The sequence below is a fragment of the Scyliorhinus torazame genome, chromosome 29, assembly GCF_047496885.1.
Source record: "Scyliorhinus torazame isolate Kashiwa2021f chromosome 29, sScyTor2.1, whole genome shotgun sequence".
NCBI classification, from domain to species: domain Eukaryota; kingdom Metazoa; phylum Chordata; class Chondrichthyes; order Carcharhiniformes; family Scyliorhinidae; genus Scyliorhinus; species Scyliorhinus torazame.
The window spans coordinates 29345258-29372536 of NC_092735.1; the positions used below are offsets into that span (position 1 = coordinate 29345258).

The 27279-nt window shown below is 50.7% G+C and overlaps 1 protein-coding gene across 1 annotated transcript in view; it reads right to left on the minus strand.

The window, feature by feature from the left end:
• aldh16a1 (aldehyde dehydrogenase 16 family, member A1) overlaps nt 1-27279 on the minus strand; it is a 77859-nt gene that overhangs the window by 19123 nt on the left and 31457 nt on the right. The window contains exons 6-14 of the mRNA XM_072492291.1: nt 23976-24160; nt 15306-15458; nt 13189-13386; nt 9075-9173; nt 6694-6830; nt 5984-6089; nt 4622-4782; nt 4362-4529; nt 2596-2800 (exon numbers count right to left, since the gene is read on the minus strand). Of these exons, the coding sequence (XP_072348392.1) occupies nt 2596-2800; nt 4362-4529; nt 4622-4782; nt 5984-6089; nt 6694-6830; nt 9075-9173; nt 13189-13386; nt 15306-15458; nt 23976-24160 (1412 nt within the window). The remainder of the gene's footprint in view (nt 1-2595; nt 2801-4361; nt 4530-4621; nt 4783-5983; nt 6090-6693; nt 6831-9074; nt 9174-13188; nt 13387-15305; nt 15459-23975; nt 24161-27279) is intronic.

The window sequence follows — 27279 nt, forward strand, 5'->3', positions numbered from 1 at the left end:
TTTATTGTCACAAATAGGCTTACACTGAAATGAAGTTACTGTGAAAAGCCCCTAGTCGCCACACTCCAGCGCCTGTTCGGGTACAGAGGGAGAATTCAGAATGTCCAATTCACCTAACAAGCGCGTCTTTCGGGACTAGAGGGAGGAAACCGGAGCACCCGGAGGAAACCCACGCAGGCACGGGGAGAACGTGCAGACTCCGCACACCCAAGCCGGGAATCGAACCTGGGACCCTGGAGCTATGAAGCAACAGTGCTAATCACTGTGCTACCGTGCCGCCTTTCGTCAGAGAAAGAAAACACTTACATTTATATAGCGCCTCTCACAACCACCAGGCACCTCAAATTTACAGCCAATCAAATACTTTGTAGTCAAAAATGCCCCGACTCTATTTATGGTCGGAGGCTTTTGGGGTTCCTCAGGGCAGTGCAGCTGCCCCCAGAGTTGGGACTTGTCTCTCATCCAGAAAAATGAGAATATGGGCACAGCAAGATCCAAATTCTTATGCAGTGGCACTTGTCCTATGGCGGCCACTGTAACTGCTGATGAGGCACCACAAGCAGAAACATTTATGCAGCCGTGATTAATCACGTACATTACAACAATGACCACGCTTCAGTCATCTGTGCAGGCAACTTAAATGCCATTTTGTAATGCCCATTCTGAAATGTCTGCAGTGTTCTTTTGATCGTATCGAAGCACCTCAGATCGCAACATGATCATAGATCATAGAATTGACAGTGCAGAAGGCGGCCATTCAGCCCATCGAGTCTGCACCGGCTGTTGGAAAGAGCACCCCACCCAAGGTCAACACCCCCACCCTATCCCCATAACCCAGTAACCCCAACCCAACACGAAGGGCAATTTTGGACACTAAGAGCAATTTATCATGGCGGATAACCGGAGCACCCGGAGGAAACCCACGGGGAGGATGTGCAGACCCCACACAGACAGTGACCCAAGCCAGAATCGAACCTGGGACCCTGGAGCGGTGAAGCAATTGTGCTATCCACAATGCTACCCTGCTGCCCGTAATCAAAACTTGAATATCATTGCGGTTCCCGTGATGGCCATTTTGAAATGTTTATTCTTCTCAGAAATTTTACGAATAAAGTTTCTCCCCGTGTCTGCGTGGGTTTCCTCCGGGTGCTCCGGTTTCCTCCCACAGTCCAAAGATGTGTAGATTGGGTGGATTGGCTGCGCTAAATTGCCCTTAAGTGTCCAAAAAGGATAGGTGGGGTTACTGGGATAGGGTGGAGGTGGCCTTAAGGAGGGTGTTCTTTACCAGGCTGGTGCAGACTCGATGGGCCAAATGGCCTCCTTCTGCACTGTAGATTCTATGATTCTTTACAACAAAATGTACTTTGAGATATCTGATGGTTGTGTACGGCGCCACATCAATGCACAACATTCTTTCTTTCACTTACAAAATCAAGACAGTAAATTGCCAAATCTATACAGGGTTCCTCACTGGAGAACTTATTCGCAGGTTACTGCTCATGATTTTGCCACTTTAGAGTGAGAACTCTGGTCTCCTGAGGGGAGAGAACAACAGGGAGGATCAGGAACCCTTCAAATGGGGAACAGAATAATAATCTTTATTGTCACAAGTATGCTTACATTAACACTGCAATGAAGTTACTGTGAAAAGCCCCTAGTCGCCACATTCCGGCGCCTGTTTGGGTACAGAGGGTGAATTCAGAATGTCCAAATGACCTTACAGCAAGTCTTTCGGGACTTGTGGGAGGAAACCGGAGCTCCCGAAGGAAACCCACGCAGAAAAGGGGAGAAGGTGCAGACTTCGCAGAGACAGCGACCCAAGCTGGGAATTCAACCTGGGACCCTGGAGCTGTAAAGCAATAGTGCTAACCACTGTGCTACCGTGCTGCCCTCCGTCCCGCTGTTCTATGCCACAACGCATTGGTGTTTAGTCATTCTTACCACTGATTTACTGTCTCACACGTTCACGACCAACACTAACCTCTGTCACTCAAGCCTCCCGACTGCCTGTCAACTTATTCCCACCCTCTGGACACATGGGCGGGTTCTCCGGCCTCCCAGCTGTGTGTTTCCTGATGGCGCGCCGCTCGCTAGCTGCAGGATTCTCGGTTCCCACCGCTGTCGATAGATATTCCCATCAACGCCACCCCATGCCGCCTGGAGGCCTGCGGGCAGGTGGTTCACTGCCAGAGAATCCTGCCGTCAGGGCAGGTCATGATTCCTCAGACACTTCACCCACTTGGCATTCCGAGACAGTGAATGGCTGTCCGCTATTTGGGTGGGGGTGAGGGAGACGGAAACCATTTGCGAGACTGTCCCTTGTCCCGAATCCCTACACAGGTACCATCTCGCAGTAGGCAAGCCTTCAGCAGGATATTACTGTTGGATTTTTCACCTCGCTTGCATTGATGCAATCGTAGCACTCCTGGCTGCTCAGCACTAATGAGGGACTGGAGCTTTTGTGCAAGTTCAGTTCAACACCGGCGTCGACATTTATCCAGCAGTCCGTCGGGGGTGCGGAAGGGGTGGAGGGTGAACCCCAGCGAGCAACTGTTTTGATTCTTCCCAACTCAACACCCAGCCCAGTTGACCCACCTGGACTGTGCCGCCATATTTGTCACAATAGGCGCCCCAGTAGAAAAGTCGCTCGACGCACAAGTCCACCTCCCTCAGGGCATCCTCGATACTGACGCCAGTCAGGTTGCTCAGGTCCTGTGCCATCTCTTGCCGTCGCACCTCCAGGTTCTCCGCCATGAAGTAAACGATCTGAGCCCGGTTGTGCGCGGCTCGCCTCCCCCAGCTGTAGGGGGACAGAAACATCACAAATCCCTCACTGTTCTGTGCTGCTTTTCTTTACAGATTCTTCACCACGACCCACGCTATCCTTGTGCCAGCCTACGACTTCGGAGAATCAGCTGGATCAGCCTAATCCTAATTAAACTGCATCGGGTCTCTCTCTCTCCCGCCAAGGCAGCTTGCTCTGCACCTTGGGCGATCTTCAGTGACTAGTCATACAATTGCAAGACAAAACTCAGACCTTTATCCCAATACCTGCTGCACTCAGTTCGAAAACTGCCCAAACGCACAACCCGTCTCGTATCCAGATACTGCGGAGACTTTGGGCATCACGGGCAGGAGCTGCATTTATTGCCCAGTCCTGACCTGGCGCCTTGAGAAGTTGGTGATGGTGAGCTGTCACCTGCAACTGCTGTAGGGCATGTGGGCGAAGGTGGTCAGAGTGGTTTGAAGCGCCTGATGCCTTAATCATAGAATTTATGGTGCAGAAGGAGGCCATTCGGCCCATCGAGTCTGCAGCAGCCCTTGGAAGTAGCACCCTACCCAAGCCCACGCCTCCACCCTATTCCCATAACCTAGAAGCCCCACCTGACCGCTTTTGGACACAAAGGGGCAATTTAGCATGGCCAATCCACCTAACCTGCACATCTTTGGACTGTGGGAGGAAACCGGAGCACCCGGAGGAAACCCACGCACACACGGGGAGAACGTGCAGACTCCGCACAGACAGTGACCCCGGGACCGGGAATTGAACCCGTGACCCTGGAGCTGTGAAGCAACAGTGCTAATCCACTGTGCTACCGTGCCAACCTCCAGATGGGTCTTTACAACAATCATGACATGCATGGTCACCATTACTGAGATTTTGTTTTAAATTCCAGATTTCTTTTATTAAAATTACATTCCCCAGCAGTCTAATGAGATGTGAACTTGTGTCTCTGAATCAGCAGCCCAGTCCTATAACCACAGTGCTACCGTTCCCCTGTTCCCATGGAGTACCATCCCCTTGATAAGAATCAACAAGGGTGGGGAGAAGCGAGTTCCTAGCACACCTCTTGCCGATGGAGTGAACAAACTGAGCCTGGGTGAAAACTGAAAGCGGAGATCCACACCGTCAGAACAACATAGGAACTAGGAGCAGGAATCGGCCATCTGGCCCCTTGAGCCTGCTCCGCCATTCAATGAGATCATGGCTGATCTTTTGGGGACTCAGCTCCACTTTCCGGCCCGAACACCATAACCCTTAATCCATTTATTCTTCAAAAAACTATATCTTTATCTTGAAAACATTTAATGAAGGAGCCTCAACTGCTTCACTGGGCAAGGAATTCCAGAGATTCACAACCCTTTGGGTGAAGAAGTTCCTCCTAAGCTCAGTCCTAAATCTACTTCCCCTTATTTTGAGGCTATGCCCCCTAGTGCTGCTTTCACCCGCCAGTGGAAACAACCTGCCTGCATCTATCCTATCTATTCCCTTCATAATTTAATATGTTTCTATAAGATCCCCTCTGCATCCTTCCGTCATGTGGATTCATCTCAAGAGCAGAACCGTTACAAACACTCACCCGGGAGCTCCTGCGTGAGCAGCCTCGACCGCGTTGCGGACATCTTTCCGGTTACAATCCCCGACGTAGGCCAGGGCTTTGCCAGTGTGGTCAAAAATGGGCCGCGAGTACATGCTGTAAGGCCTCTTCTGGGCGCCTCCATAGTACAGTTTGTACGTACGGTCAATGCTGCGGGTAAACAAAACACCAGCATGTCAACTGAGCATATAAGGACAGTCACACTTCTAGCACTCAGTGACAAAGTTCCCTCATTTTCTCACCTCGGTACGCCATCGGTCTTCAGTAGCTTGGGTCGAACCATTTGCCCTGGGATGGGTGGTAGGTCTGCTCCATGTACTGCCGCATACGTGCTATACTGGATCTCACCTGCGTTCGGATAAGGGCGCTCTTCCCAGGTAGGCCTCACGTACTCATATAAGCCCTAGACGAGAGAGTAAGGGAGGAGGCTGAAAGGCCGGTGGTGAACAACGCCAAGACTATTTTTCTGTTTCAACCCAAGGTGGCAAATCTCGACAAACTGAAAAACTGACCCAAGAATGAACGGTAACTTCGCCTTTTAAGTTGTACGTATCCTACACCAACACAACATGAACACCTTCCCCCGTGCACTAAAAGGAGAAAGTCTAAAATGATTCCTCATCATTTACAACATTCCTCCTCAGTATTTCCACGTATCTTTTAATCAATTGGTTTTTAAAAAGAGACGACAAGTTGTCCCGGATGAAAGACCCACCGCCAAACAATGTCTATTAAAAATTCACTTTACATGTAGTCGTTGGGAATGCACAATTAATCTTTAGAACAATTCAACTGGGTGAATGGGTGTTTATCAGTGATGTCAGAGTGTGGGTGGAGCTGGGCTGTCTGTCTGCTTTTTACTTTCGTTTTAGGCTGTTTCCTGCAGGGCGTGTTTTAGTTTCGTTTTCAGAGCTGGATAGCTGCAGTCACAGCCAGGTGTATTAGTCTCTCTGTAATCTAAAGACTGTAAATCGATCCTTTGGTGATTTAAAACTAATAACTGCTCTCAGTACTGACTTTTTTTTTGCAAAATATATTTATTCAAATTTTTCAACAATTTTTCAACAAACCCCCCCCCCAACAAGAAAAAGAAACAAAAACACAACAAAAACAGAAATTGTACATTGGATTTCCCCCAAATACAATATAACAGTAGAAAACACAAATAGGGAAACTCCCCCACCTTAACCCAAACGCCACCCCAAAAGAAACCCCCCCTCCCCCCCCCCCCCGCCTCAGTAGTGACTTTAACCTGATGTGCTTCTGTTAAAAGTTTTTTTAAAAGTCTTACGGATGTTAAAAGGACAGCTTAAGGATTACTTAGTGTTGTATTCTTTGGGGGTTGTATTTGAATTAATGGTTGCTAAGATGTTCACTGTTTTAAAAAGGTTAACTTGAGTTCATAGAATAAACATTATTTTGCTTTAAAAAATACTTTTCCATTTCTGCTGTACCACACCTGTAGAGTGGGCCGTGCGCTCCCCATACCACAATCTATTAAAAGTTGTGGGTCAGGTGAACTCCATGATACACTTTGGGGTTCTCTAAACTCTGGCCCATAACAGGTGTGAAATGTGACTCATAACCTCTCCTCCAGCACTGACCTCTTTTCCACCATCCCGTCCAAATCCACTCTCTTTGTACCCACCGAAGCCGGCCGCAGCATCAAACATGTTGTGTCCGTTGACCCAGACCGCACCGGCCTTTAAACTAAGGAGAGTATTCGTTAGCCAATCTGCGATATCAACATTGAAATGGACCACTGTAAATTAATGAAGGAATGCAGAGAGGAGGGGGGTTGGGGGGCTAAGATAAAGATGGGGTGGAAAGGAAAGAGGTAGAAGGAGAAAAAAAGAAAACAGAGGGGTACGAGGGGGCGAGGAGGGACCAGGGGAGGGGGACGATGACCAATGGGGGAGCGAGGAGGGACCGGGGGGGGAAAGAGGAGGGACCGAGGGGAGAGTAGGGACTGGGAGTGAGGCAAGGAGGGACCTGGAGGGGATGTGGCAGATAAGAAGTGCGAGGAGCGACAAGGAAGGATGAGATGGGAGGAGGAGGGAGCGAGCTGTGTGGAGGGCAGGGGGTCAAGGCAAGGGATGAGGCAGGGAGGAACAGGGACCAAAAGTAAAGAGGGCGCTCGAGCTGTGCAGGGGAGAGCTCGGGTGCAAGAAAGGGAATGCAAATTTACAAGGGAATGGAAGGAAGAGGGGAACAAGGCAGAGATACAAGAGGGAAAGTGGGAGAGGAGGCAGGGGAAGCAGCCACCAACATTACTGCCATCCCACTTAATCAACAAAGACACAAATGTTCTCACCTCATTGCCATCTCCAGTGCTAATGGCAGGTTTTCAGTCCAGATACTGCCTGCGAGTCCATACGGTGTGTTGTTTGCCAAAGCAATGGCCTCCTTCGCAGTTCGGAATGTCAGAGCTACTAAAACTGGTCCAAAAATCTAAAGAATGAGGAAGCAATGACTCATTAAATGGAGCCGCAGCAGTGATCCACGACACAGATCCCCCCTTTCTGCTGCCCGGGTTTACCCCTGCGAAAGTTTAGAAGCAGGAATAATCTCTCGGTTTGAAGCAAAGACAGTCTGGGGCTGCGCTCTGAATCCATTTGAAATCCAAACTTCTAATGTCCTTTTCATCCGTCCGTCCATGGTACTCCATTAAAGTCACGGGCTAACTTACTTTATCAAGAGGCGAGATGGGGAGATATACTCTGTGTGGAACCCAACTCCAGCCATAAAGGTCCCACAATGGGATTCCTTGTGCCATAAGACCATAAGGCATAGGAGCAGAATTAGGCCACTTGGCCCATCGAGTCTGCTCCGACCTCAATCATGGCTGATATTTTCTCATCCCCATTCTCCTGCCTTCTCCCCTGATCCCCTTATTAATCAAAGTAATGGCCTCCTTCGCAGTTCAGAATGTCAGAGCTACTAAAACTGGTCCAAAAATCTAAAGAATGAGGCAATGACTTATTAAATGGTGCCCCCCTCCCCTCACCCCAACGGGATGAGAGTATCGCTGGCAAGGCCAGCCTTTGTTACCCATGTGCAACTGCCCTTGACGAGGCAGTTCAGGGTTCAATACCCTTACCATGAAGGCCCCACATTCTCAACCTTGTCCCTCGCCGGAGGTATGGTGACCCTCAGGTTAAACCACCACCAGTCATCTTTCTCTCTCTCTCATACACAACGGAGCCAGCAGCCTATGGCCCTCCGAGACTATGGTGACTTTAATTTCACTGTTTAATGCGGTAAACAGGGCGGTCATTTTACAAACTCCCAAGCTCTGACAAGCGGCAATGCGTTCATGACCAGTTAATCTGCTTTTAGTGACACTGATTGATAAATATCGGCAGGACACTGGAGCAAATTATCCGGTTCTTCTTCGAAATAGTGCCTTGGGATATTAGGTCCACCCAAGAGCGCTAGTAGCCTCCATTTAATGCCTCATCTGAAAAGGGGGGACAGGATTAGCGTCTATAATCAAACAGCCTACTAATATTAATTATCTACTCCCATACATGGAAATGTGCCATTTTGGAAGGAAGTGGTGCGTGACTGGCGCTCATGGAGCTAGACCCCGGCAACAGAGGAAGGTAGGTGTATACAAAAACAGTGCATTCCTAACTTGCGTCAGCTGTGACTCAGGTGGAAGCACATTTAACGCTGAATCATAAGGTTCTGGATTGAAGTCAGGACTTGAGCTCACAAATGAAGGCTAACACTCGGGTGCAGTACTGAGGGAAGGCTACACTGTTGGAGGTACCCATCGTTTTGGATGAAAAGTTAAACCAAAGTCCCATCTGCCTGTTAGGGCATCACGGTAGCACAGTGGCTAGCACTGTGGCCACACAGCTCCAGGATCAATTCGATGCCCCGCTGGGTCACTGTCTGTGCGGAGTCTGCATGTTCTCCCCGTGTCTGCGTGAGTTTCCTCCGGGTGCTCCAGTTTCCTCCCAGTCCAATGACGTGCAGGTTAGGTGGATTGACCGTGCTAATTTGCACTTAGTGTCCAAAAGAAGGTTAGGAGGGGTTATTGGGTTACGGGGATAGGGTGGAAGTGAGGGCTTAAGTGGGTCGGTGCAGACTTGATGGGCCGAATGGCCTCCTTCTGTGCTGTTCTATGTTTCAGTGGATGCTAAAAGATCCCATAAACTCTATTCCAAGGAAGAAGAGGCCGAATCCTGGCCAATATTCATCCCTCAAATCAAGATCACAAAAATCGGATTACCTGGTGATTACTGTGAGGAATGGGTTAACAGACCTTCCAAATTAAATACTAATTTGATGTCAATTATCCAACAGAAGTCGCTGACATATAAAGGGGTTACAGGTGGCATCATTTGTTGGTGGAGATTTGTGTGTGAAGTTGGATCAAAGTAATAAAGGTGTTGTGCGGAGAAGGAGAACTCTTGTCTCCTTTACTTTACAGCAATCCAGAAGCTTCAGCAATTACACATTGCGGTTTGAGAGAGCTTGCTGTGTGCAAACTGGTTGTCCCGAGTCCTACATTAAAACAGCGACTAGACTTTGCCAAGTACCTGACTGGCTGTAAAGCACGTTGAGGTGTCCCTGGGGTGGTGGAAAATGTAAAATTGTTATTGTTGTACAATTCTGTAACATTCTAGCCATTAGATTAATTTGCTCGGTGAGAAAATGGAACCTTAGCTTCAAGGAAGGACTTACCTCTTCCCGGACAACTCGGGAAACGGTGTTCACATTGGTGATGAGGGTGGGTGGGTAGAAGAGACCCTTCTGATGCATTCCTTCACACATCTGATACACCTGCAGTGAGAGGGAGGGAGAATTAATGCAGCTGCCTGGGGTCTAAGATGGTGACCGTGAAGAAGGGAGACTCTGGCTTTAGACAGCCCTCTGCCCTACGATGTATGTGCTGGCTGTGGTGATATGCATATACATATTGGTGGGGCAGCACGGTAGTATTGTGGTTAGCACAATTGCTTCACAGCTCCAGGGTCCCAGGTTCGATTCTGGCTTGGGTCACTGTCTGTGTGGAGTCTGCACATCCTCCCCGTGTCTGCGTGGGTTTCCTCCGGTTTCCTCCCACAGTCCAAAGATGTGCAGGTTAGGTGGATTGGCCATGATAAATTGCCCTTAGTGTCCAAAATTGCCCTTAGTGTTGGGTGGGGTTACTGGGTTATGGGGATAGGGTGGAGGTGTTGACCTTGGGTAGGGTGCTCTTTCCAAGAGCCGGTGCAGACTCGATGGGCCGAATGGCCTCCTTCTGCACTGTAAATTCTATGATAATCTATGATATTAATATATATGGTTATCTATACGACCTCCGACCAGTAGGTCGCAATAGAGATCCACCATGTGGCTCTACAGATCCGGCAGTTGGAAGTAAGTCTTACTAGAGGGCAGACACATTAGTAGTAGTTCCAGGAGAGTTCAATTATTCGTTACCGTCTGTATGATAGTTCGTCAGTTATCTTTCCACGTGCTCACCTTGTTAATAAACTATGTTACTCGTCAAAGAACTAGATTTTCTGCATGCAGCATTACCACGGCCACAACACAGAACATAACACTGGCCAAAACAAAAAGAGGCAACCAGACTAACCCACTTTCCGGCTCTTGATCTGTAGCACTGTACATTCTGGCTCTTCAAGTGCATATCCAAGTGTTTCTGCCTCTTCATCAAGCAGAGAGTTCTAAACAACCATCACCTTCGGGGTGAAAACATTTCTATTCAACTCCCCTCTAATCCTTTTACCAATTATTTTAAATTTGTTCCCCCTGGTGATTGTCCTATTTGGGGAGGGAAATCGATACTTCCCATCCACTCAATTTTATGCGCCTTAATTAAATTCCCTAAGCCACCTCCGTCCCGTAGAAGAAAACCACAGCCTGTTCGAGCACTCGTAATGCTGAAATTCTCAATTTCTGCAACATCCTCACCAATCTCCTCTGCACCATCTCTCGTGCGATCGCGTCCTTCCTGTAAAGTGGTGACCTGAACTGTAGGTTTCTTTGTCACACTTGTTCCGAGTGAGATGCTGTGCAGTCAGCAGAGCAAAATTAAATTACCCATTGGACAGTATGTATATATCATGATATCTATATCGCAGCACTTCAAGTGCATATCCAATTATTTTTAAATGTGTGACAGTTTCTGCTTCTAGCATCCTCGGGCAGTGAGTTCCAGGACACCACTCACCCTCTGCGTTAAAAAATTACTCCTCAACTCCTCTTTAATCGTTACAATTACTTTAATTCCCCTGGTTATTGACCTCCGTGCCAGTGGAAATAGGTCCTGGGCGGCACAGTGGTTAGCACCAGCACCAGGGTCCCAGGTTCGATTTCCGGCTTGGGTCACTGTCTGTGCGGAGTCTGCACGTTCTCCCCGTGTCTGCGTGTGTTTCCTCCGGGTGCTCCGGTTTCCTCGCACAAGTCCTGAAAGACGTGCTGTTAGGTGAATTGGACATTCTGAATTCTTCCTCTGTGTACCCGAACAGGCGCCGGAATGTGGCGACGAGGGGATTTTCACAGTAACTTCATTGCAGTGTTAATGTCAGTCTACTTGTGACACTAATAAAGATTATTATTCCTATCCACTCTCTCTGGACCTCCTAATTTTAAACGCCCCTCAGCCCCTTCTTCCAAAGTAAATCACAACCGATTCAATCTTACCTCTTGGCTAAAATACTGTTACTAAGTAAATAGGACTAAACTGCATTAGGAAAAAGGATTACACAGATATAAGCTTTCCCTGATGATGCCGTGATCCGTGCAATGAGTAGTTGAACCCAACAAGCTAAAACATCTGCTGCAATCCCTGGTCTGTGTTGAGTTACGTTATCTGATCCATCTCGGCGGCAGCATCACAATCGGCGGCAGCACCGTCGAGGCAGGGGAACAGAGGGAAACAAAATGCACACCTGAACACTGTACGGTGAATGAGGTTGGAACGGCAAGTCGTCTCTACCTCATCGACGACGGGATCCGGCTCAGCTGCACCAGTCCCCACAAGTCTATCCACCTGCTGACATTGTCTGCCAAGGTCGCGCAGGCGTAATAGGCAGCTGCATGCGGTATTGGACGGCACGAGTTGAAGGTGGGAGGAAAGGGCACTCAGAAGCGATGGGGAGAAAAGCTGACCAGAAATAATCGATACAGTGGGCGGGACGTTCCACTCCTGATCCTGCTGGGCGGGACCGGCGGCGGGAGTGGAAAATATCGTGAGAACTGCAAGGTCGGCGTAAACCCGTGACGCAATTCGTCCGTGACACCATTTGAGTATTTGAGGGCAGCACGGTGGTTAGCACAGTTGCTTCACAGCTCCAGGGTCCAAGGTTCGATTCCCGGCTTGGGTCACTGTCTGTGCGGAGTCTGCACGTTCTCCCCGTGTCTGCCTGGGTTTCCTCCGGGTGCTCCGGTTTCCTCCCACAGCCCAAAGATGTGCGGGTTAGGTGGATTGGCCATGCTGAATTGCCCCTTAGTGTCCAAAAAGGTTAAGTGGGGTTACTGGGTTACGGGCATAGGGTAGATACGTGGGCTTCAGTAGGGTGCCCTTTGTAAGGGCCGGTGCAGACTCGACGGGCCGAATGGCCTCCTTCTGCACTGTAAATTCTGTGAGTATATTAACATAGAATTACGAGGACCCCGAGCCAGAATAATCCCACCCCCCAACGAGAAAATCCAACCGCGACGGCGTGAAGGCAGAAGTGTGAATCACGACTCGTCTCCCAAGGTGTGCACCTGGCGAGCAGACCACCCAGGGAAGCTCAGGTGAGTGCATCGCTCGGCGGGGGAGGTGGGTGCAAAGAGGGTCATACCAGCGGGGCGGTGCGTAAGTACTTTTCCCCCCAATGTCCCGGACTATATGGGGGAGAAAGTTGCCATTGCTGACGGCGCCTTCAAAAGGCGGTTTTCCTGCCCGACGTTGGCCTTTGCCAGTGTCTGGGAAAACCTCGCCCTGTGAGCGAAACGTAAACCTTCGGGACAGGGGCAACTTTTCTAGTTCCATATGTTGAATGGATGTTAGATTCCAAAGCTAACTTCCGCAATATAGCTACTGAGCTAGACATGGGAAATTTACCGATGTCAACATTTTGGATTTTAATTGTTTGAAGATTAAAGGAGCAAGGAATGATCAAGAGTAGTGGAGGAGTTGTGAAGCTACTGAAGAATTATTTTAAGCAGGAGATGGTGCAGAGAGCCTCGATTCCAATAAAGTTAAGAGCAGGGAAGAGCCGTATTGGGAATATCGATCACTAATTGTAAATTGGCACTAGAGGTCATCTGCAGGAAATCACTAGAGTTGGCGGTTGCCCATTCAATTTTGGACTGGCCAGTTGAAAATGTCAGCCCTCTCCAGAACGAGTGGGAGTTGTTCAGGGATATGTACCCTTTCCCACTGGAATGGAATGAGATCCGAAATGGAAAACCTGCATCCGCCAATGGATTAGGTGGATTGGCCATGATAAATTGCCCCTTGATGTCCAAGGATGTGCAGGCTAGGTGCGGTTACAGGGATAGAGCAGGGGGAGTGGGCCTAGGTAGAGTGCTCGTTTGGAGGGTAGGTGCAGACTCGATGGGCCGAATGGTCTCCTCTTGCACTGTAGGGGTTCCATGACGCAATTGAAAGCATGGGTTTCACATGTTGCGACGTGTGCTTGTTGAATAGATAACCTCCTTTAAGGTACTAGCTGTCATCAAATAGTGCGTAACTTAAATCTTGCAAATATAGGAATTTTCTTAGAGATCGGTGCATGCTTGGAGTGAGGTTTCAAGAACTGAAAAATAATTAAGGCAGGTATGGTTTTTAACCTCTTACATCTGCTCCTTCAGCCTTAGCCTGCTCCACGTATTCCGTGATCGTCTTCTTCTGGGATTCATCCACCAACGCGCCCATGTCAATGCCCTTGTCCAGGCTATCACCCACACGGAGGCGTTGCATTCGTAGTTTCAGCCGGCTAATTAGGTCATCAGCAATCGACTCCTGCATCAGCAGTCTGGAGCCTGCGCTGCACACCTACAAGAAACAGACACCATTAATCCTGGAAAGACCAAGAGCACCGCACGATTAATTTTCCAGCTGTCACAGGGCGAGGAATGCCAACACCGTGAGGTGGAGCACTTTCCATTTAATAATTTTTATTGTCACAAGTAGGCTTACACTGCAATGAAGTTACTGTGAAAAGCCCCTGGTAGCCACATTCCGGCGCCTGTTCGGATACACTGAGGGAGAATTCAGAATGTCCAAATTACCTAAAAGTACATCTTTCGGGACTTGTGGGGGAAACCGGAGCACCTGGAGGAAACCCACGCAGACACGGGGGGAACGTACAGACTCCGCACAGACAGTGACCCAAGCCGGGAATCAAACCTGGGACCCTGGAGCTGTGAAGCAACAGTGCTACCCACTGTGCTACCGTGCTGCCCTGTATAGTGCACTCAGTGGCAGTGCTGGGCATTTCCTGCTGAGTTTGGAGGCAGAATTAAACTTCTCTCTTTGCTCAGCTTCAACCAGGCTCAGGACTGGTCTTGCCACGACAAAAGCCTTTACGGAAAAGTGTGGCACTAGCGAAGTCCGTTGACTGCGACTGGGGCCGGCATCCCAAACCACAAAACTTCTCATAAAATGCCCTCTATTACCAGAGCCATGCAGCCCTGAGAATCTTCTACTCCCAAACCACAGCCTGCATGGAACAATGGTGAGGGAAGGTGAAGCGACACGACCAGATGAAGCTCCAATCATTCGTCTTAACCCTGCCAACCTCAGGAGAACCTGCTTTCCAGTAGAGAACGTGCATCTGGACAAGCAGCCATGTTGTGTACCTGGACATTATAGTGTCAGAGCAAGAGGAATCTGTATCCACCAGACCCCCTGCTTACCAGGTATGGGGACAGCAACTGCGCTGAGCTGTCTGACCTGAGCCAGGCTATCAGCCGCTTCACCGAAACGTTCTCCAACAGGAAATGGCAGCCCCTCTTGTACCTTGCCCAATTGATCTTTCTTTATATAAAAGTCCAGGCAGTGTATGGGGAAGGCCACTTAAACATGGGGACCAATCACAGCTGAGCCCTACCCAGTCCGAATCAAACACAATCACACAATGGCACTTTCAACACAGGTGACTGACTGGTGGTCAGGCGCTGCATTCTCCACCAGCCTAGCACAAGCTACTGAGGCCAATCTGGTACACTGGAAGGCCATCTTTATTAAGAACCCTTGAGACATTATCCCCATTATTTGCTCGAAATCCTTCCCTTTGAAGTCGGGGTGGCATAGTGGTTAGCACTGTTGCCTCACAGCTCCAGGGACCAACATTCAATTCCAGCCTCGGGTGACTGTCAGTGTGGAGTTTGTACTTTCTCCCCGTGTCTGCGTGGGTTTCCTCCGGGTGCTCCGGTTTCCTCCCACGGCACAAAGATGGGCAGGTTAGGTGAATTGGCCGCGCTAAATTGCCCCTTAAGGGTCCAGAGGGTTGGGTCGGGTTGCGGGTGGAGGCGTGGGCTTAAGTGGGGTGCACATTCCTGGGGCCGGTGCGGACTCGATGGGCCGGGTGGCCTCCTTCTGCACTGTAAATTCAATGATTCTAAGTCCATTATCACTAGTCATGTCATCTAGCCACAGTTCCAAAGGACTAGGGCATCTCTCTCCATTAGAGATTTCTTTGGCTACTCCGCAAGCACGGGGTGAGGCAAAGTGCTCCGGCCTCTGTGAAATACCACAGCCAGTACGGGGACTGAACCTGTGCCATTGATGTCTTTCTGTATAACACGCTGGCCTTCTAGTTAAGGGAGCTAATTGACCAAAGAAAACAAAATACTTGAACAAAGCCAAACGTTTGAACAGGGCTACGATGACACGCTCACTTGGATGTTGGTTGTCCGGGCAATATACAGCATGTAGCGGCCATTAGCCGAATTCCCAGCCACGAGCCTCACCTGTCCTTGGTTGAACCAAATTGCATCCACCAGGCCTTCCACCACACTGTCCATATCAGCTGTATCGAACACAATGAAAGGAGATTTCCCACCAAGTTCCAGTGATAGTTTCTTGCCCGTGCCCGCTGTAGACTGACGGAGGAGCTGCCCGACCTGTGTGGCACAGTAGAAGGGTCAGATTATAACAATGTAAGATTTTCATAAATCATAGAATTTACAGTGAAGATGGAGGTCATTCGGCCCATCGAGTCTGCACAGGCTGTTCGAAAGTGCACCCTACCTAAGCCCACACTTCCACCCTATCCCCGTAACCCCACCCAGCCTTTTTGGACACTTAGGGCAATTTAGCATGGCCAATCCACCTAACCTGCACATCTTTGGACTGTGGGAGGAAACCGGAGCACCCGGAGGAAACCCACGCAGACACGGGGAGAACGTGCAGACTCCGCAGACAGTGACCCAAGCCGGGAATCGAACCTTGGACCCTGGAGCTGTGAAGCAACAGTGCTAACCACTGTGCTGCCGTGCCCCCCACACATTTTGAAGGGGTTCAATCGGGTAGACACGCAGATCGCTTCCCCTGGCTGGGATATTCCAGAACAGGGGTCCACTCAGGTTAACAGGTCGATCCATTAGGGCCGAGATGAGGAGACATTTCTTCACTGTGAATCTTTTGAACTGCCTGCCCCAGATGGTTGTGGGGAGAAGTTAGCATGGTGGTAATGTCATTAGGCCAGTAGTCTAGACCGATGATCTGGAAATGCGGGTTCAAATCCCACCGAGTTGCCGTGGCAGAATTAAAATTCAAATAATAAATCTGGAATGATAAAGCACCCACAGCCACGTGGTTGACTCTTCACTTCCCTCTGAAACGACCTTGCAACCCACTCAGTTCAAGGGCAATTAGGGTTGGGCAACAAATGCCGGCCATGTTAGCGACGCCCGCAACCCATGAAGGAATACATTTTACCAAATGCTCTCATCATTGAGCATCTTCAAGACGGGGAATGATGGATATTTGGTTGTTGAGGGAATCAAGGAGTGTGGGGAGCCGACAAGAAACTGGAGCGGAGGTAGATCGTCAGCCATGATTGTGCTGAATGGTGGAGAAGGTCTAAGGGCTACACGGTCTGTTCCTGACCTCATTTCCTTTGTCCTTGCTATCGCCCAAACTAAAATCAGGAAAAGGACACTGAACCCAATAACTTCACCTTCTCAGAAAAAGAACCATTTCCAAACACTGGCTACAAGTCACATCAGAGCCTAACCCAATTACTCCAGGTCTGCCCCTCCTTTGTCACCACGGCTCTCAAAACACGGCCTCTAGATGCCATTTATAGTGTGTCTCACAGCCTTTTCTGGTGAGCTAGTGCTCAAATCGATCATCCTTTGGGCAAAGATGCCCCCCCCAACCATCCACCCCAATTTCCCTTGTTGACCTCCCAATTTCCTCAATCTTAACTCTTTGCAAAGTGGGACAATTCGTCTGGATCAATTTTTATAATTTTGCTGCACATCTGACAAACTTCCAATTGGGTGGCCAGAAGGTCTGCTCGTTTTCGAAAGTACGGGGCTAGGAAAGCTCTAATGCGGAGAATAGCTAAAGCAACTAGTTAGTCTGCAAACATTGGTATCTTTTTGCCCTTCAACATTCATGTCCTGCTAGCCCACGGCTCCAGGCAGCTCCTCTCGCACTGACCAGCTTTTGGTCTATAGCCTCGGAGGGCTCACTATCCAAAGTAATTTCACCGTTTACAATTTTATCCCTTTTCTGAAGGCGTCGGTATTTTTTTTTAAAATTGGGTTGCAGACCCCATTAGTGCTGCCAGACTTCTAGCACATTCCCCAAGAGCTTGCTCCTCCATGTGAGAGACGAGACAACGAGGATGTACAACCATGGGCCTTGTAACTCTGTAAATGTTTACCAATTGCATTCAGGAGCAGGAACTTGGTGGATTTCTCCCCTCCCTAACCCAGAGGCACTGAGGTTAATTGTAACATACAAAGTGCAATCAAAAGATTAATTTCAGATTAGAGGACAAAAGCTGTTCTGTTGGAGCTTAGAGACACTGGATAGTATCTGGAGTAGATTTGGCCTGTAATCATTGGGAGTTTAGAAGAATGAGGCGACCTGATAGAGACATATCGGATTCTCAGGGGGCTTGACAGGGTCGATGCTGAGAGGTTGTTTCCCCTTGTGGGAACGTCTAGGACCAGAGGGCAGAATCTCAGAGCAAGTACATTTAAGACAAGACATGAGGAGGAATTTCTTCTCTCAAAGGGCAGTGAATCTGTGGAATTCTTTACCACAGAGAGCTGGAGAGGCTGGGTCATTAAGTATGTTCAAGGCTCAGAAAGACAGATTTTTAATCAGTAAATCAATCAAGGGTTATGGGGATAAGGCAGGAAAGTGGAGTTGAGGATTATCACAGCAGATCAGTCATGATCTCATTGAATGGCATAGCAGACTCAATGGGCTGCAGAAGAACATAACATCCAGGAGCAGGAGTGGGTAATTCAGCCCTTCCAGTCCGATCCGCCATTCAACACGGTCATGGCTGATCTCCTCTTGACCTCGACTCCACTTTCCTGCCCGTTCGCCATAACCCTTCAACTAATTCCTAATTAAAAATGTCTCTCCTCCTTACATTGACTCAATGTCCCGGTATCCACCGCATTCTAGGTTAGTGAATTCCACAGACTCACGACCCTTTGAGAAGTAATTTCTCCAGATCTCGGTTTTCCATCTGCTATCCCTTATCCTAAAACGTTGACCTCTCGTTCTAGATTGTCCCACAAGAGGAAGCATCCGTTCTACGTCTACTTTGTCAATACCTTTTATCATCTTCTATACCTCTCCCCTCATTCTTCTAAACACGAGTGTATAGGCTTAAACTGCTCAATCTCTCTTCATAAGACGAACCCCTCTGGCAGGATTCTCCGTTACAGAAGCGAAGTGTTGACACCAGGATAGAATCAGTGAACTTCTACGACAGCATAACTGGCGCCGGTCCCAGAGCAATTCATCAACTGTTAACGGGCTGGGACCGTCACCACGTGGAACACGACCGATTCCAATGAAAAGCTGAGACCGGAATCGCCGGGATTGGGAATGGCACTCGAGATGCTGACAAGCTGCAGTCGCGTATTGGCATTCCACTCCCCACACACACACACACACATCCCAGCCAACAAGATGGCACTGGGTGCACTGGAGCGCACCTATCGCGTTGATGGTTTGCCTGGGGCCAGAGGGTACCTCGGGGGCTTGCCTGGAGGGACACCCACTCGACCCATGGCACGAAGTTCACAGTGGATGGTCAGCGGCGTGCGCAGCCGCACAAGAGCCTTGCCGGCTACGGCAACGTTGTTCTTTGCCCGTCCACCCCAACCCCACAGCCCATCTCCTGGCCGCCCCCATCTACTCCCCCCGGCCAGTGGCACAACTGTCAGCACACCATGGTGAAGTTGGACACTTTCCGTCCCCCAGCTCTCCCACTCAAGCAGCCACGGCGCGTGTTTCCCGATTTTTGAAACTGCCGGCACAACATCGCAGAGGCGCCTGAGAATATCTGGTAAGGCCTGCTAATGATATGTGAATGCCGTTTACTGTACGTGCAGCATAGAATGCATTGACGTCGCTGTCCAGGAAATGGGGCATGGCATTCTGGCGGGCGTCCGGCACAATTTTGGCCTCACGGCCGATTCTCCGCCCAATTGCCTTTCCCAATATTGGCGTCGGCTGACGGAGAATTCCGCCCAGATGTCTAGAATCAATCTAGTGAACCTCCTCTGAACTGACTCTGTTGCAACTAAAGGTAAAGGTGAAGTCCCCACAGTCCCAGATGACCAGAGGCTGCTTTCCCCTTTGAGGGGGAGAGAGCTGACTGGTGGTTTTTAACCAAACGATCACCACACCTCAGGCGAGGGGCAAGGTTCAGTAGGCGAGGCCTTCATGAATAACCTCAGCCGCTACGGGGAACTGAACCCACGCTGCTGGCCTCGCTCTGCATCACGAACCGTGTCTAACCAACTGAGCTAAAATGGGCAGCACGGTAGCATAAGTGGCTAGCACTGTGGCATCACAACGCCAGGGTCCCAGGTTCGATTCCCCGCTGGGTCACTGTGTGCGGAGTCTGCATGTTCTCCCCGTGTCGGCGTGGGTTTCCTCCCACAGTCTAAAGGTGTGCAGGTTAGGTGGATTGGCTGTGATAAATTGCCCTCAGTGTCCAAAGAGGTTGGCAGTGGTTGTTGGTTATGGGGTGGAGGTGAGGGCTTGGGTGGGTCGGCACAGACTCGATGGGCCGGGTGGCCTCCTTCTGGACTGTATGTTCTATGTTCTAAATCAGCCCCCCTCCCGCCTCAAATGAGGGGACTAAAACTGTACACAGCAATCCAGGTGCGGTCTCACCAATGCCTTGTACAGTTGCAGCGACACTTCCCTACTTTTATACTCGATTCCTTTTGCTAAAAATTACCTGCATGCTAGCTTTCTGAGATTCATGCACGAGGCCACCCACCTCCGTCTGCACGGAAGCACCCTGAAGTTTCTCAACCGGTAGATATCAGAATGGCCTACTTTTGCTCCTATGTCTCATGGTCTAACACTGGTCATCAGAAGGGGCTGGTGTAAAGCTCTACCCTGCCACCCCAAACGAGCTGCACAGCGCTCAACCCACAATTATCGTTCTGGCCTGGAAATCATGCCCCAACGTAGAGATCGGGGGCGTTAAAAATGATACCATACTATCACCAGTCGATGCAATTTTGTAACCTGGAGCTTGGTGGAAATTGTGGGACCCAAAGGGAATGTGGTGCACTGGTTAACTGCAGGCCCTTCATCCTCCAACACCGAGACACAAGGAGTTAACACAATAGGGTCAGGCGGCTGGTATGAAATCACTTGAGTCTTTGAAACTCAGCAGTAAGACATTAGAAAATTGCACCCCATCACATGCTGCACCAGACTAAACACCCATAATTTTCCCTCCCATTTTGTTGCCTGCTATTACTGTCGAAGCAGTACAGCCCTTCTAATCACGGATATCAGGTTTCATGTGGTTGAAGTAGCTGTCACTGGAAACGCCATGCGAGGAAAGTTGAGACAAAGCATCTCCCAAAGTTACAGTAACAGCAAGGCTCATGCCAAAGAAAATCACAGCAATCACAGCACCAAGATCCAAAACCCAGCTGGACCGGGTATCATCTTTCTTCTGTGTTTTTGTTACACCGAAGGCAAGGAATATTAGCATTTCCCACTTCAGACAAAGTGGCTGTCAGCAACTTGATCCTTCAAGTACCCCCAGCCTGCACAAGTTAGATAATCTCTCGCAGGTACAATGCGAGTTGAAAACAAGAGGGAAAACTCCCTCAAAGCATGTCGATCAAGCACTTCCCGGTCAGGTAGAGTATGAATTTGGTGCAGGTTGAACTTCAGTTAACATTTCCAGGGGCAGCAAATGTTTTAATAGTCGGCCGACAGGGACTTTCCAGTGCAAAACTTAAAGGGGAAATGGAATAAATTAGTGATGACAAATTCCAGCCAAGTCCAGTTTACTTATGTAAACATCACATCGGAAATTGCAAATTTATTGGCTTTCTGTCGAGTGCAGAGGACCACTGACTGTGGAGCCAGGTCACAGAGCTTGGCTCACTTGCATCATATGGCTGCACATTTTTTAAAAAAAAAAGTTTCTCCTCTGATCCCTGAAGATTCTTTGCATTTTTGAGATTACATATTGCCAATGAGCAGAGGAGATTTCCCCACCCACTGGCCCCCAGGAGAACCGAGTGTTTAAGGACACTTCTATCACCTTCCATAAAACTGCTGATGAATGCAGAGGTCAAGCCATAAGACCATAAGACATAGGAGCGGAAGTAAGGCCATTCGGCCCATCGAGTCCACTCCACCATTCAATCATGGCTGATTTCATGGCAAACCTTCTCATCTATGTGCCCTGACGGCACCTTTACTCCCAAGGCGGACTTGTCCGGCCATGTCCACACGGAGGACCACATGTCAAAATTTTTCTCATTCAAGGGGCCGACTGCAAATTTCAGAAATGTTTGGCATAACGTTAACACGAATTTCTAAAAGAAACTGAGGAATGAAACAAAATAACTTGCTGAGTGAAAAACAATGAGTAATAGAGATGGGTATTAGAGAGTGCAACAGGGCAAATGTCCACGGTTCTGGCTCATTCCCAGGCTCAGGGTGCACATTTAGTCACCCTCGGCCACGGTGAGAGTGGGTGGGAGGGGAGTGTACGGGGCTGTGTGTGGGTCACGATGAATAAAACCCTGATAATGGGAGCGAGAGACTCATGGACACCTTTTGTCCCCCCCACCCGCCCTACACACTTACCTCACACACACTCTTTCCCCTTTATTACCTCTCACACTGCCCTCCCCACACACCCTCCCCTCTTCACACTCCGTCCCCTCCACTCAAACCCCTCCCCTCGGCGCCCTCCCTCCCTCCCTCCCTCCCTCCCCACGGCGCCCTCCCTCTCGCCCTCCGCTCGGCGCCCTCTCTCCACTCGGCGCCCTCCCGCCCTCCCTCCCCTCGGCGCCCTCCCCCCCCTCGGCACCCTCCCGCCTTCCCTCCCCTCGGCGCCCTCCCTCCCTCCCTCCCCTCGGCGCCCTCCCTCCCCTCGGCGCCCTCCCTCCCTCCCCTCGGCGCCCTCCCTCCCTCCCCTCGGCACCCTCCCTCCCTCCCCTCGGCGCCCTCCCTCCCTCCCCTCGGCGCCCTCTCTCCCTCCCCTCGGCGCCCTCCCTCCCTCCCCTCGGCGCCCTCCCTCCCTCCCCTCGGCGCCCTCTCTCCCTCCCCTCGGCGCCCTCCCGCCCACCCTCCCCTGGGCGCCCTCCCGCCCACCCTCCCCTGGGCGCCCTCCCGCTCACCCTCCCCTGGGCGCCCTCCCGCTCACCCTCCCCTCGGCGCCCTCCCGCCCACCCTCCCCTCGGCGCCCTCCCGCCCACCCTCCCCTCGGCGCCCTCCCGCCCACCCTCCCCTCGGCGCCCTCCCGCCCACCCTCCCCTCGGCGCCCTCCCGCCCACCCTCCCCTCGGCGCCCTCCCGCCCACCCTCCCCTCGGCGCCCTCCCGCCCACCCTCCCCTCGGCGCCCTCCCGCCCACCCTCCCCTCGGCGCCCTCCCGCCCACCCTCCCCTCGGCGCCCTCCCTCCCTCCCTCCCCTCGGCGCCCTCCCTCCCTCCCTCCCCTCGGCGCCCTCCCGCCCACCCTCCCCTCGGCGCCCTCCCGCCCACCCTCCCCTCGGCGCCCTCCCGCCCACCCTCCCCTCGGCGCCCTCCCGCCCACCCTCCCCTCGGCGCCCTCCCGCCCACCCTCCCCTCGGCGCCCTCCCGCCCACCCTCCCCTCGGCGCCCTCCCGCCCACCCTCCCCTCGGCGCCCTCCCGCCCACCCTCCCCTCGGCGCCCTCCCGCCCACCCTCCCCTCGGCGCCCTCCCTCCCTCCCCTCGGCACCCTCCCTCCCCTACACAGCCTCCCTCCCCTCCGCACCCTCCCTCTCCCCTCCGCACCCTCCCTCACCTCTCCACCCTCTCCCCCCCTTCACTCTCGTCTCGGCGCCCGCCCGCCCTCACCTCCGCACCCCCCCCCCCTTCCTCCCTCCCCACCCTTCCTCCCTCCGCACCCTCCACACGCTCTAGGGAGCTGATCAGCGGCAAACATGGGGAAGGAGCAGCCAGCAATTGGAGGAGCAGGTCTAGGCAGAATGTTCCATTCAAACTTAACTGTTTGCCCAACATTTAGAAATCTTGCCCTGGGGTCGCACATTGGACTAGCCTGATTTAGGGGATTGGCCTCTATCTCCCAGGGCTCTCAGTGGATCAAGTCCATTTGCATGAAGAGCAGCAACTGGTGGTCAGGTGACAAGACACACAGAGCGCACCAAAGAACAATGCAGAATGGGAACAGGCCCTTCGGCCCTCCAAGTCTGCGCCGATCACGTGTCCTATCTCGACCAACTGCCTGTATCCTTCTATACCCAGTCTGTTCATGTGTCTATCCAGATAAGTCTTAAAGGTCACTAACGTACCTGCCTCAACCACCTCACTTGGCCGTGCATTCCAGGCCACCACCACCCTCTGTGTAAAAAACCTACCCGCACATCTCCGCTGAACCTTTCCCCCTCCTCACCTTGAACTTGTGCCCCCTTGTAATTATCATTTGCACCCTGGGAAAAAGCCTCCAACTGTTTACCCTATCTATACCCCATATAATTTTATAAACTTCTATCAGGTCGCCCCTTAGCCTCCGTCTCTGTAGGGAGAACAATCCCAGTTTATTCAATCTCTCCTCATAGCTAATACCCTCCATACCAGGCAACATCCTGGTGAACCTTTTCTGTACTCTCTCCAAAGCCTCCACGTCCTTCTAGTAGTGTGGTGACCAGAATTGGACACACATTATTCCAAATGTGGTCTAACCAACGTTCTATATAACTGAAACATAATTTTTGAGCCTTTATACTCGATACCCCATCCTATGAAGGCAAGCATGCCATATGCTTTCTTGACCTCCATTTCCACCTGTGCTGCCACTTTTAAGGACCTGTGGACCCGAGACCACAGGAGCTTAAAATGACAGGTGGGACAGTGGAAGATAAACAGATTGAACGGAAACGTCTCAAAAAGCTGATTGGATCAGTACCGCCGTGGAGCCGGTGAAGGCGACTTTGTCGACAGATTGATGCATCGCCAGTTTGCTGCCGAACGCTCCATTTCCTGTCACCACGTTGAATACGCCGGGCGGGAGGCCGGCCTCTGCACAGATCTCAGCCAACAGCAGGGCTGTGAGTCGAGTGTACGTCGCCGGCTTCAACACCACTGTGTTACCTGGAGAGAGGGAGAGAGCAGGGGACGGTTCAGACGAGAGATGGGCAGTCAACGAAGCACTGCTACCTTTCTTTATTGTCATGTGAGTGCCCCTTTAAGAAAGGTTTTTGTCTCATCACATGGCTTCAGTGTGTGGGTGGAGCTGGGCTGTGGCTCTGTGAGCTGTTTTTGGTTTCGCTTTCACATTTGGCTGCTGTGGACTCAGACAGAGAACAGAAGTGTTTTGGTCTGACTCTCTCTATTTTCATTTTAAAGAGCTGTAACAGGGAAAAAAAAACATTGATTATAGCCACCCGCTGTTTTGGTAACTTAAAAGATATAGTTTGCTATCCGCAAGGGTTTAAATCTGCTGATGAGACGGGGTCAGAATCTCAGGAAAAGCCAGTCTTATTCAAGTGAGAATGTAGAGTGCTGGGCCACGCCCTTAAAAAGGAGTTTTTGGTTTATGGGATTTTGTTTTTGAATTGGAACAGTTGAGGTGGAATTCATTAAGGGTTATACATAGATTACCGCTGCTGTGTGGGGTCTTTATGTTTGTAATTGATAAAAATTCTTGCTGTGTGTGTTTATCCAACTGTTAACTAAATTCTTAGAGTAAAGTTTGTTTTTGATTAAAGTGTCTCGGAAGTTTGATGAATCACAACTGAAGTGAAGGCTCTTGTGCTCATCCTAGCCAAATTCAACAAAAAGTTATAGGTCAGGTGAACTCTATAATATACTTTAGAGTTTTTAAAACACTGGCCCATAACATTATGAACTGTGCCTACGTGCCTTCAGGTTATCATTCATGGCGCACCACATGGTTAAAAGGTCACCTCAACCCATAATCTTCCCCGCACCGTGGACCTATTATTCAGCCGATCTGCAAAGTGTTACCTTAATGATGCAACCGTGGGGGCCCGGCTCACCCGACTCCAGAACTGGAAATTCCCACTCGGAGCCGACAGTGACGTAAACGACCCAGATCATTTGTTTCCGCGATGTTGCTTGAAAGGTAAATGCTGGCCAGGCCACCAAGGGAACACGCATGCTTTTCTTCAAATGCTGCAGAGTGACGGAACCCTGTATACCCACCGAGGGGTTGATGGTAGGGTCCTCATCGCATGCGAAAGACAGCACCTCCGGCAGTGCAGTGCTCCCTCTCCCTTTTGCGCTGAAGTGTCAGCCCCAAGATAGGGGTTGAACCCACCATCATCTCACTCAGAGGTGAGCGTGAAATCAAGATTTTTAGTCAGTAAGGGAATCAAGGGTTTTGGGATTAAGGCAGGAGAGTGGAGTTGAGGAATATATCAGATCAGCCTTGATCTCAATGAATGGCAGAGCAGACTCGATGGGCCGAGTGGCCTACTTCTGCTCCATGGACTTGTGGTCACTGAGCCACGGCTTATTGGCTGAAGACAGTGCCCCTCGCTGCCAACCGGAATGGGTTGAAAATGTTTGGGCAGAGAGCGCAAGCGGAATACAAGTGGGTAAAAGCAATTTAAAGTTAACTTTCTCAATTAAAAATGGGTGGGATTGTTACGGTTCGAGAAGTGGTCAAATAAATGTCAAAGTAAGATCAAGATAAGAGAGAAGATGAAGGAGGGAAGGCAGAAAGACAATGCGAGCAGAATTCTTTAAAAATATATTTTAAATTTCTAGAGTTTCAAGTTATTATTTCACACATATTAATAATCTTCACACAACCGCCTTACTTACTGTTGTAACATTTTTGTCACGTTAGTATCGTCATAGAATTTACAGTGCAGAAGGAGGCCATTTGGCCCATCGAGTCTGCACTGGCTCTTGGAAAGAGCACCCTATCCAAGCCCACAACTCCGCCCTATCCCCATAACCCCACCCAACACTAAGGGCAATTTTGGACACTAAGGGCAATTTAGCATAGCCAATCCACCTAACCTGCACATCTTTGGACTGTGGGAGGAAACCGGAGCACCCGGAGGAAACTCACGCACACACGGGGAGAACGTGCAGACTCCGCACAGCCAGTGACCCAAGCCGGGAATCGAACCTGGGACCCTGGAGCTGTGAAGCAATTGTGCTAACCACTGTGCCACCGTGCTGTTAGTGTCAGCACTTTCCATTTTAAGCTCATATTTTCACAAATGTGGTGTATCACAAACATTGGCAAATAACTTACACTTTCAAGAACTGATTTATTTCCCATCTTATTGCCAGTATCCCGACTGTTACAAAACAGCACAAATCTCCAAATCGCCAGCAGCGAGGCCACAGGAGATTTGTGAGCAAGATCCAGATGTGCCTATTCTCCTGTACCCCTGGCTGGTTTCACATCTTTTCCCCTCTGCCAACTTCAGCTCATCCATAAAGTCCACTACTCACAGCCTACTTTGCACACGATGGATTCACCCATCACCCACATCTGCTCGCCGCCCTACGTTGCTTCAAGTGTTCAAAACCCTTCGACAGGCACCACACCAGTCGGAATCCTCTGCCCCCTACAGGAGGTGAGGAAGGTGGTGTCAGGGCATGGGAATTTGCCGGGCTGGCGTCAGAACCAATAGCCAACCCCTTCCCACCTTCACTGGAAGTGGGTTCTGGACAGGAAGGCCTGTGGTCGATTTTTCAGCTCTGCCTCCATTTGAGTCCTTTATGTAAAGTTGCCGTCATTCCAGATGACCACAGGCTGCTTTCCCCTTTGAGGGGGGAGAGCCGACTGGTGGTGATTTAACCCGAGGATCACCACACCTCAGCAGGAGGGGAAGGTTGAGAAGGCGGGCCTTCATGAATAACCTCGGCCGGGACGGGGATTGAACCCGCGCTGCTGGCCTCACTTTGCTTCACAAACCAACTGACCACTTAAGGATCCACCGCACCACTTTTCCAAGTTTCAGGTGGGCCTGCCGATATGCAGACAAGCTGGGGGTGCGAAGAGGGCTAATCCGGGCATGATTGAGGGCATGGGTATGGCCACTGACGGCCATCCCATTGCCCCCCCCCCGCGACCCCCACCCACAAGACCATCTGCCCCCGCCACCCGCAACAGCACTTAGCTTTATCCTGTGTCGCTCTGCAACCCTGGGGCCCCTGGTGTGGGTATTGCCCCAGCAGCATCTGCCGCAAACCCCTCTCCAACCCCCGGGCTGCCTAGTGCAAAA